The following is a 12,312-nucleotide window of genomic DNA, read 5'->3' on the forward strand; positions in this document are numbered from 1 at the left end:
ATCATTTGATATGATATGTTCAAATATAAAGTCAATAATTTTCCCCACCTCAGCTATTTGAGCTTCTATACCAATTATCACATTATCGATATCTAGGTTTCGTTGTAAACCTAATTGGTTATGTCCAATTACATAAATCAATCATTCAATTATACTCTATGGGACTATGTAGGGTTTCTAACGTCACAAGCCGCAAATTAAAATATCTCACAATTTAAATATAGCTTATTCACACGAATTTGGTTCAATTATGATAAGTTTTATTTTAATGACGAAATTACCCATGCACTATGATCCATAATTGTAGTTGAGGCAAGGTCAAAACAGTTAAATTATCGATCGAAACAATTGTCATGGTCACTTTAAAGTATCCATCCTTATCTCTTTATAACATAAATCCGAAGATTGTCCTAATCATATAAAAAGATATTCGGTATGGGACTTCTTATCAGTACATTATTTTTTGTGTAATCTTCGAAATCTTTAACATGAGTATCATTAGTATGTTAGTAATTTACCTTGTTTATATGAATAAATTCAGTATAAGTAATTCATTGCATGCAGCTCAAAACAAAATACTAGTTAGTAGGTCAGATCTAAAACAACAGTAACATGCATGTAATAGAGGTTGATGTGTACGTATAACAATGTGGTTCTCTTTGTAAAGTAAATTAAATTGGCATTTTTCAATTAGGAGACATGGACACGAGGTAGAATAGACAAGCCAATAAAGAGAAATAGTCTATGTCTTGGATTTACTTGTCTTGTGTCTGCTTCATTATATTTTCACATTTTTCATTGAGCAGATGAGTGTGTTATGACACTTGGGTTCGTTTTGTCAAGGATAACATCAAATAGTCTTGGGATTAAATTATAGTGTCACTTAATTTGTTGTTTGATTGGTAAGTCCGAAATAACTTAGCTCGAGATTAATAATTAGTATCGAGATAAGTTATCTCTTCCCTTGGGTGGTATAGTAATCCCGGGATAACCCTTTTTATACATCACTTTTCACATTCATGAATTGTAAACAAATAAATTGTTCTTAAAATTTATTATTTTGAATACAACAAACCATACACTCAATAAAAAATAATTTTAGCATAACTTATCTCATCATAACTAAACCAATCATAACTTGAATTCAAATCAAATCACTCCTTGTCAATGAAAGGCAATATATAAGAATAGAGGTTTCTTGACCTTAATTTGCGGCATCTAAAGTGTGAATAATCTAAGTTGAAAATCCCAACAGATAAATGAGTCGATTTTGATATCATGATTCATGATAAAGAATAAATAATTTCCAACTGATAATCCAAACCTGAACGGATGATGTGGGATTACTTACTTATAGTAATCCAATTATCTTAAACAATTTCTATTTAAGCATAGGCCACCTCATCAAATTATTTGTATACACAATTATGTCACATAAATCCCATCATCTACAGTTAACATGATGAAACCTAGTTAATATTTTTTTTTCCCATTAAAGTGAGGACCACACATAGCCTAGTCCTACAATTTTTACTACATATGTTATTTATTTATTTTTCTAGTGTAAGATTGGTCCCTTTCGTATTAATTTCAATGCTGACGTATTTTGAGCTCTTAATTTTTTTTTATTATTAATCACAAACAAGTTAGTTGGTTTAGGGTTTCACAAGTATTGTTTCAATAAAATAAGGATTATTTTATTATAAAAAAAAATCGTGTTGTCATTTTCAAGTTTTGGTGAATAATAGAAAATCGACTCTGATCTTGGTTTGCGTCATCATTGAATATTCCACAATTTGAGGGTTGAAAAGTCGTGTCAGGTTTTGCTTTGTATATTCATTGAATATTCTACTGTCACTGGGGAATTTTATATTTTGGCAAAATTAAATATTACTATCGTACTGTTAATTTAGTTTTTTTTTTTATATATTTATTTGATCTTTGAATGCTAATTCGTTACTAGGGTTTTTTACTAAATGTGCTCCAACATCATTTATAATTAATGATATTGCATTTACATAGGCAAAATATATAGATATTGCATTTATATAGGCAAAATATATAGATATTGCATATAATTAAATTGTCCACAACAATCACATAGGCATCACTATTTGATATAGGTGTGTCTAGTGGACGCCCCGATCCAACGGATTTGTGAGCGACAATAATGAATGATATGTCAAGTGACAAATTAACGAATGACAATTTTTTTGAGGTTATTTAGTTCTTATAGGTTTAATCTAGGTGTGCTCGAAAAGTAGATGAATTAAAAAATGATTAATATTTTTTTTTTTAGATTCTATGATTAATTTTTTTTTTTCTGGAGGTTGAAACTTTCAACAACAACAACAACATGCCCAGTGAGATCCCACTAGGTGGGGTCTGGGGAGGGTAAGGAGGTTGAAACTTTCAAGATCCTTTAATGGCGAAAAGAAGTTTTTGAAAAATACGAAGTAAAGGCTCCACCCGCGATCTACATAAATTAACCAGAGTTATATATATCAATGTTTATACAGGAGATCATAAAAAAATGGTCTTCTACTGCTATTTTCAAATTTGACTAGAAAGTATTATGTTTTTATTTTTTCTGAAACCCCAGGATAACTCGCAATCGCTACAACCTCTGCCCTTCAGTGAACACTCTGTGCGCACTGGGTAAACCCCCACTGATTATTTAATCATGTTAGAATTAGTAATTGGTATTGTATCTCTGAGAAACTTCATCCAAAGATATATTATAAAATAAAGTGGACTTAATTCATGATTATGAAGATAGAGAAAACTTAGGGTTAAAAGGGTGGTTATTTAGGTTTTTTACTTTGAGGTTTTGATTGCATATGGATGTTAGGTATCAAATAAAATACAAGAATGAAGCCCCACCTACTACCCATCACAAAATTGGTTTGTTTTTAGCTTTAAACATTTTGCTGACGGCAACCCATAATTCAATGATTAAAAAAAAGGAAAAAAGAAGAACGCAATTTTAATTACTTCCTCCGTTTCAGTTTGTTTGTCAAGATATTGCCTTGACATGGAGTTAAAGAAAATAAAAAAAATTGAATCTTGTAGTCTTTAATTAAATATATACATATTTTGTGGCCTTAAACATGTCGTGTGAACAGTTGAAATAAAAAAAAAATTATCAGAAAAAATAAGATATATTTTCTTTTAAACAAACTAAAAAGTAAAGTTTGTGAGCCAAATTAGTTAACAAAGAGAGAACTATATACAACTAAATTAATATTCGAAAAATACCGTAGTATTTAATTCACGTATTGCTTAATTATATATTATGTATATAGTACAGGCCTAGTGGCATTTTGTAGTCAAACGTACACATTATTATCACACAATGTCAACTCTCCGGAGAGGGAGGACGAAGAATTAAGGTAAGCTTATAATTATTATTTTTTATTAAATTCAAAAAAGATCGAGAAGAGAAAAAATTGAACTCACAATTATTATATTATATATATAGAAGCTAACGTCAGAATTATTAGACCTTGATAATTCTTTTATAGGTTGATGTTTACTCCAATTGATGTGACCTTTTTTTTTCTTTCTAATTTAATTTCTTGTATGTCAATAATCAATATCTTCTACATTATTGAGTTTGAGTAGATGAGTTTACCTTTTAAGCCAAGGGAAAGGGCATTGAAAAATATTATTTCTACAGGTTTTAATTCATTGACCAATTAATTCACTCTACCATACATTTGTTCAAGAATTTTACTAATTTATCGATAGTAGATTTAACATTTTACGAGCATTTAAGTTGGTGGCGATCGAGTAGATGTCACATAGGTACTTTTATTGATAAATTATAAGGTATCAAATAATTTTGTTTATCATAATTTAGAATAAATGGTACTTGTAAAAAAAATCAAGAATTTTGTTGATATTTCTGTAATTCTGATTGCTTCTGATTTCTGTGATTGTTGACATGCTGATAATAGCATTAACTTTTAGCACCATCTGCTGCATTATTAGTAGTTTACAAACTAAACCGTCAGTTTTTTTACTACTTATGTGCAGCAGGTAAGCCTATAATATTTTATTTATATTAGAATTCGATTAAATTTGATATTCACATGTAAGTCAATAATATCATCAGTGGAATTACTTATTTTAAAATATATAAATTCTAATTATAACTTAATATAATATTATCAATCATATGTTACAAAAAATTATATAGGTATTAGTTTTTCTTATCTGGACAACCAAATGATGTACTTATAACTTATGTAAATACTCTCTCGGATCCATAATAAGTGATTTTGAAGTTTATAACACACCCATTATGAAAATTACTTAATAATACTAATTAAGAGGGGTAATGACTACCTTATTTTACTCATAAAAAATCATTAAAAAAAACTTTTTTAGGAATTAATTTGTTAATATCATTTATTATTAGACCCCGCAAATTTTAAAAAATAAATATACTAATGTCTTTCTTATTTTTTACACTTCCATTCGTCTGAAATTATCTAGATTTCTAAAAGGGGTACAAGACAGAATTAATTATTTTTTTCTATTTTATCTTTAGATGAAATTGTTCTTGAAGACAACAGTCCCCTCAAATAAAGAAAATATTTAGTGAAGTAAGATTATATCTTAACACATAAATGAGGATAAAATAATATTGAGAAAGAGAAAAATCAGATTAATAAATATTTTTTCAAGGGATATATAAAATATAATATAACAGATAATTTGAGACAACAAAAGTAATTATCACTTGTATATATATATATTTTTATCAAATTTGTAAAATAAGAAATCACTTATTGTAAACAAAATTAAGGAGTATTGTAAGTAGGTGTATTATGTTCGAATGTTGAATGAAACTACGTCACCAAATATATATAGAATCCTATTGGTCTAACTTGGATAAGAATAAGGGAAGACGTGAATCTATGCCCAACGCAAGTTTAACTTGGATAAGAATAAGGGAAGATGTGAATCTATGCCCAACGCAAGTTTATTACATTCTTGGAATCCACAATAATAGAGTAGCTGCCACTCAAAATACCCCCTTCAACTTATTTTTACTTTAGGTAAATATAAAATTATAGTATTTAATAATTAAAATTTGTTTTTTAATAAGCACGAGAATAATAATAATAATAATAAATAAATAAATAAAAAAGTAGATTCCAATTATCAAGTGTATGCAGATGCAGCGAATGGGGATTGAGGAAGGCTCGTGCCACAATTATTTAAAATTATTTGTCCTTAATTGACGTCATACAAATAATTTTGTCAGTTTGTTTGCCTTTAAAAAGAATTTTCGAAACTAGTAGGCCTTTAATTTGGTAAACAAAATAGTAATACTTACGTAATCATAAGCGGAGCCGTTAAAGCTCGTGTCGGATCGTCTGAGCTGCACCCAATCATTTTGCTTTCACATTTTTAACTATAAAATTCAATTAATCATGTTAAAAAGTAGTACGTATAAGATATGTTTATTATTTTTTATTAAAGATTTATTTTTAAACTCTTTTGGACTAAATATGAAGATAAAAAAAAATATCATATAATATGAATCATAGGGTGTAATCACTAAATTAACTACTCCTTCTTGTTCATAATATTTGTCTACTTTTATTTATCCAACATTGAAAATAGATATTTAATCTTACATATCAATTTTAAAATTAAATTAAGCAATGTCATATACATTGAGACACAATAATAATAAAATTATTAGATAGACACATTTGAAAAGAAACATATTAAAAAAATCAGTTCTATTCAGAAGTATTAAGTTCAAATTTGATATCTACAAATAAATCCAATATGCTATTCGAATTTAATTGAAGCTTAAATGTAGACTATGGGAAAAAAATAATACTAAAAAAGTAGGGAAGAAATTGCGTACGTCATGTGCCGCTAACTATAAACCGTAGTACTATGCCAGCCCACTTTTTTTTATAGATTTTTGGTGTGTGGGGTTAGGGAGTATGACACGACAATTTAACATAGGCCACTTATTTCCACTGACATAGCTTAGGTCATCTGAATGTGATCTACAAATTATTCAAATGACAGTTCCACCCTTATATTCTGCTACATTTGTAAACTTCAATAAGGACAAATTCGTAAATTAATCCCATGTCTCTCTCACATAAAAGTATGCAACGTTCAGATCGATGGGCCGTTAGCTTAAAACCGTCCATTCTGTTGCTGTGCTATTGACGGTAAAGGCCATCACAACAAACCAAAAACAAAATAATGAAATAGTGAAGTTTTAGTTGATTAATTATTTACAAATTTAATTTTGTTTTATAATAAAAAATGTAAAGTTGTGACACCCTAATTATGATAAAAAAATATATCAACAAAACACATGAAAAATGTTGAATATAAAAATAAACAAACTTTATATATCACTAACGGGGTAGGACAATTACATATAATAGTATTTTTGCTCTTCATAGAAAAGGGCAAAAATGGAAAATTGAATAAGAAGAAGGTGATTGGCCATTGGGGTGTAGGCTTGATGATGATGAAAAATATTAATAAGAGGTGAATGGAGCAGAATATGAATTTAATTTAGTTGTATTTATAAAAACATATTACTTCTAATTATTGTTCTCTCTCTTTTTATTTTTTTGTTTATACTCTCCACTTTGTGGGAGCACAAAAAAGGTTCAGTTTCTCTTTCTAGAAGAAGAAGAATACACAATTCTGAAAAAAAGGTGGCTTCATTCAATTCGATTCTTGAAATTGTAATGGGAATCTTTCTTCTAAAGGGTATTTTCTTGAATTCTTTATTTTTTTTCATTCTTTCAATCTCCTATAATGGGTACCTGTAATTTACTTCTTGATAATTCTATTTTGATTTTACTCATTAATTCTATCTTCTCATTTTTCTGTTTACTCTTTCTTGCTCTGTTTTTTCTTCTTTCTCAACTTCCTTCACATACAGCCTGCTTTTTGCGTTTTTATTACAAATTATTTTATTTTTCTCGTAATTATGAAAGATTTGTGTTTTTTTTTTGCTATGTAATTAATCCCAAAACTATTTAATTGGAAAGTTTTTTTTTTTGTTGCTGTTGTTGTTGTTGTTGTGTGTTGTTAAAATCACTTGTTTGTTTAACATGATAGTATTGTTAGTCTTTGGCTAAAGTTTTGAATCTCATGTTTTTATTTTTTCAAATCCTTTTGGAGTTTCTGCTATAGATCCAGTTTAGCATAATTTGTTTTTGACAGGGTCATTAAGGAGTTTCAAGAATAATTCTTGAACACTTTGGAAATAGAGAAGTATGGGTAAGGTCTGCGTACAATCTATCTCCCTACAGTGATTAGTCTGGGTTTATTGTTGTTGGGTTTGAAATAGGGAAGCATGGGGTTGCTAGTTCTTGAAGTTAAAGGTAGGTCAACCCCAAAGCAGAGTCGAATTCAAGATTTGAACTTTATGGGTTCGAGATGCCACCAAATCAACTTGATTATTTGAGTTAATAGGTTCTAAATTTAGTATTTGTGCATAGTTAGTAGATTTCTTAACATACATATAGGGTTTGAGTTAACTGGAAAGGAAACAAAAAATTGAAAAGAGGACATAAGGACAACTGAAACCGGGGTTTGGAGGATCTTTGTTCTGTGATGATTTAAGCATTGTTCTCGAAGATCTTCAGAGGTGTGACATAGAAGGATTGATGCCAGTGCTGAGAAATAGTTGATTCATTAAAACAAGAGAAAATGGTTAACTTAACACTCAATCTTAAGACTATTAAATACCTCTGATGATCCTCAACTATTTTTGCTCAATATTACGGAGTTATGGAAATAGTCAGATTAAGAGTAGCCATCTCGTACCCTTTTCAGCACTTATGATTTTGCCTCAATTACAAAGCACGGATAGCATGACCTATATCATAATTATTATGTGCCGTATTTTTAGAAATCTTGATTATAATTCAAGAAATCGGTGTCTAACACTCTTCTTAACAGCACTAATGGTACCTGTTGACATCATTAAATCAATATATGGTTCCTTAACATTGTTGCCCAACCTTTTGCCTATTTATGGTCCAGATTGAATTAATTGCTGCCTTGTAATTCTCACTATTGGTGATCATAGATCAGTTGCTAATGATCGGATTGCTTGGATGACATGTATGCTGAACTCGTTATATAAAAAATTTGGATTTATCTTCAGTTTCGATTCTTAGAATTATTTTTGTGTAGATATCATTCATTTGAAGCTTCTCCCTCTCACCTCTCTAGTATAGTGATCTTGGTTTTGCACACTGCTGAAATTTTTTAGGCTGTAGTACTTATTTATAATATTGCTAGTGCTTTATATCTGATTTTCTAAAGATCATCCTTCTCTACCTCTATTTTCCTGTTGGTTCTTGAATGATTCTGTTTCTCTTTCCCTTTTATTTTCACAAATATTACAACCAATTTCCTCCATCGAAAAAGTTTTGCTCCCATTTAACTTTTGAAGGTCAAACTGCGCTTTTTATTGTTAACTTTGATTTATGTAGGATGCAACTTTTCTTTCTTGGTATGTTAAATAAAGAGAAGCAGATAATTCAGAAATACTGCCTTCTGTCTTTTTATTCTTTAGATCTTTAATGGATCTTCATGGTGGTATTGCTTGTGATTGCTAGTATTATGCTTGAGCCAAAAAAGCCTTCCCTTCTCCCATATTTTTAGCCATTGAGGAATTCTGACATGCTGTTTTCTGTTCTTTTTTTCAGGTTATTAAACTAAGATTTCTACCGAGAGACATGATCTGCTATCCTCTTTTGGTATCTTCTGTCATCAGTTTCTAATCCTGAAACCCGCTTTGGTCTTATTTACCATATAATAGCATTAGACAACCCTTGATGCCCCTCTACAAGATTAGATAAAATGGATCGAGCTGACACATCAGGGTTTGTGAGTGGAGGAGGTAACTCATTAGGACTTTGTTTACTCACTTGCTTTGTTTTGATTTATGAGTTTCTCTATTAATATGTGATAAGATTATTTAGTTTGTTTTATTTTTCAGGTCAACATTTTCCTAGTGTAGTATGATCACATCCATTGATCCTAATAAGAACAATATGTACCGTGTTCCAGATGTTGAGCTTGCAAGGAGTGATACAACATTAAGATTAGATTGCTTTGGTTATGGAGGAAATGAGTGTGTCAGATTTGGAGGTAGTGGAACCAACAGCGGAAGCCATGTTATGCAACAAAATGCTATTGATGATGGGTGTAAATTGGTCCTTGGTTTGGGGCCAACACCTACAATATGTTCAGACGACTATTATCCTGGTGGATCTAATAAAAATAAAGGGTTTACAGCCTTGTTGAATCAGGGGCTATTATCTGAGAGTGATTCTATCCTCAAACTTGGCCTCTCAGGGAGCACCGGTGAAATTTCCAATGCACTTGATTTTTCGGCAATCACTCAGAGTACTGCTGGTGCACCTCATCATGTAGATCAGCTGTCTTCGGATGGTAAAAGGCCAACGATCCCTATCCTGGACGAAGGTTCCACATCAGCCAAGAAGTCTGGTGGGTACATGCCTTCACTTCTTCTGGCTCCAAGAATTGAGAACAGCCAACTATCCTCCCAAAATAAGGAAGTTTCAGAGCTGGGTGCAAAATTCCATTTCCATCTCCCTGAGCTGAGCTCCGAGCCTTCTTGTATCTCTGACTACTCAATGAGTAACCTCTCTGAACCAATGACAATGGCTACATCCTCACGCAAGATGACCAATCCCAAGAGATGCAAGTTTCCAGGATGCTGCAAAGGAGCTCGAGGAGCGACAGGTCTTTGCATTGGGCATGGCGGGGGACAGAGATGCCAGAAACCTGGGTGCAACAAAGGTTCCGAGAGTAGGACTGCATACTGCAAGGCCCATGGAGGAGGGAAGAGGTGCGAGTACCTGGGATGCACTAAAAGTGCAGAAGGTAAGACCGACTACTGCATAGCACATGGTGGTGGAAGGCGTTGTAGCTTTCCTGAAGGTTGCACTAGAGCAGCACGTGGCAAGTCAGGCCTTTGCATCAAGCATGGTGGAGGAAAGAGGTGCAATGTGGAAGGATGCACTCGTAGTGCTGAGGGGAAAGTTGGCTTGTGCATTTCACATGGTGGTGGACGCCGTTGCCAATTCCCTAGTTGTTCAAAAGGTGCACAGGGGAGCACTTTGTTCTGCAAAGCACATGGTGGTGGAAAGCGTTGCATCTTTGCTGGCTGCACCAAAGGTGCTGAAGGGAGTACACCTCTTTGCAAAGCACATGGGGGTGGAAAGCGGTGTCTCTTTGATGGTGGTGGTATCTGCCCCAAAAGTGTACATGGAGGCACAAACTTTTGTGTTGCCCATGGTGGTGGGAAGAGGTGTTCTGTTCCAGGATGCACCAAGAGTGCTCGAGGGCGTACGGATTGTTGTGTTAGGCATGGAGGAGGGAAGCGCTGCAAGTTTGAAAACTGTGAAAAGAGTGCTCAAGGTAGCACCGACTTTTGCAAGGCTCATGGTGGTGGTAAGCGTTGCAGCTGGGGAGAGGGGAAATGCGAGAAGTTTGCTAGGGGCAGAGGAGGGCTATGTGCTGCTCACAGCAGCTTGTTACATGGGAGGAATACGAATAAAGGAGGCATGATTGGACCAGGACTTTTCCATGGACTGGTCCCTGCTGCCTCTCCTGTAAAGAGCACTTTTGAGAACAATCGTTCTTCGTCTATGGTGAGCATGGTATCAGATTCAGTTCATTCACTCAATAAGCCAGCTGAACGGCAGCTACTTATACCACCACAGGTATTGGTACCCTTGTCAATGAAGGCCTCACTAACATGTTCAGAGAAGCTGGATGACAGAAGCACCAACCTTGGGATTGGAAGAAGCAACACAAACAACAACTTTGAGTTTGTTGTCCCAGAGGGCAGAGTTCATGGTGGTGGCCTAATGACTTTGCTTGGGGGAAACCTGAAAAATGCAATAATGTGAAAGGTGTTCACTCTGCTGTGGGAAGACAATAAATTTGTGATTTCTACTCTCATATCATATAGTATTCAGTTTTCTCTTTGGAACTGTGTATAAATGTTTGTATCAGTTTTGTGAGACTCCTCTCTGTTAAATACTTAGGATATGATATTGTAACTTGTAATTGTTAAGTATTTGTTTTATTCCTTATTTTGCTTTCAAAATCTCTCTTCATAAAATCTCCATTTGGTGGACAGTTTTATTCTTCTTTTTTTTGGTTAGTTACTAGTAATAACTTTCTTGGTGGATCAGCTGATGTAATGTTATTATGGCATCTATTACTGAAATAAGAAATGTGAATCATATCATATATGTGTTCATGCAAGTGCTTTCCTATACAACACTCCTTATTTATTATAGATACTTTATGGGAGCTAAGTGTTTGATTAGTGGAGTCTTGAGTTTATTTGGTCTAAAGTGAATCTATTAGAACTCTGAATTAAGAAAATGAAGAGCTAGTGAACTTTCTGTGGATAACACACTCCCTGGAATACTCATTATTTTTGTCCTAAAACCACCTGAAAATTTTAACATGTTATATGGACAAAACATGAATTTAAAATCATACCATATGTTACAATAGCACACTCAATGTAATCCCATGATTGGTGTTTGGGGAGGATAGAGTATACACAGACCTTACCTTTACCTTGGGAGGTAGAGAGGTTGTTTCCAATAAACCCCCAGCTCAAGGAAAAGCAATTAGAAGCAGATCGAAAAAAAATGACTAAAAATGACAAAGTGGAGAAACCATGAGAAAATACTATAGAGAACATGACAAAATATTTTGAAAAAAGGAGCATAAGTACAACAAAATACTACGATAATCAAAGTACAAGAAACAACAGATAGTCACATAAAGCAAAGGACAAGAAACTACAAGAGTAATGCTATGACTAACTAGTATGTAAGGAAAAGTGAGACAATGTTCAACTACATACAAACCCTCTACCCTCCTATTTAAGGTCAAATCCTTAGTAGTACAATTGTTGATATGTATTCACTTTTATCAACAGGCTTACCCGAAGCCCATTTAAAAATTGACTGGATGGGCCTGAGTATCCAGATAATAAGCCCATGAAAGGGAGAGCCCAAGTAGTAAGTGGGTATGGCCCATGATTTGGTGGATGTACTGAAGATAAGATGGAAGATAATGGTGTCTGCAGTTCCAACTTGAGTTAGCTTATCCATATTCCTCACTATACACAGTACAAATTCTTACAATTATTCTGTTTTTGGTTCCTTTCATTTGTCTCTACTTCACCTTAAATATTCAAAAACTTAAAATAATTACATTCGATTAAAAATTTGAGGTGATATT

General features: G+C 32.8%; 1 protein-coding gene across 1 annotated transcript; it reads left to right on the forward strand.

Moving 5' to 3' along the window:
• Positions 1-6,562: 6,562 nt before the first annotated feature.
• LOC125863271 (uncharacterized) lies at positions 6,563-11,091 on the forward strand. Its single transcript, XM_049543457.1, has 3 exons — positions 6,563-6,765; positions 8,721-8,914; positions 9,014-11,091. Exon 3 carries the CDS (start codon positions 9,036-9,038, stop codon positions 10,953-10,955), a length of 1,920 nt encoding a protein of 639 aa, XP_049399414.1. The 5' UTR covers positions 6,563-6,765; positions 8,721-8,914; positions 9,014-9,035; the 3' UTR covers positions 10,956-11,091.
• The last annotated feature ends 1,221 nt before the right edge of the window (positions 11,092-12,312 follow it).

Source organism: Solanum stenotomum, chromosome 1 (assembly GCF_019186545.1).
Source record: "Solanum stenotomum isolate F172 chromosome 1, ASM1918654v1, whole genome shotgun sequence".
NCBI lineage: Eukaryota > Viridiplantae > Streptophyta > Magnoliopsida > Solanales > Solanaceae > Solanum > Solanum stenotomum.

What these genes read in the sequence shown, in the direction of transcription:
- LOC125863271 (XM_049543457.1), top strand. Translation starts at nt 9,036, where the DNA reads ATGATCACATCCATTGATCCTAATAAGAACAATATGTACCGTGTTCCA.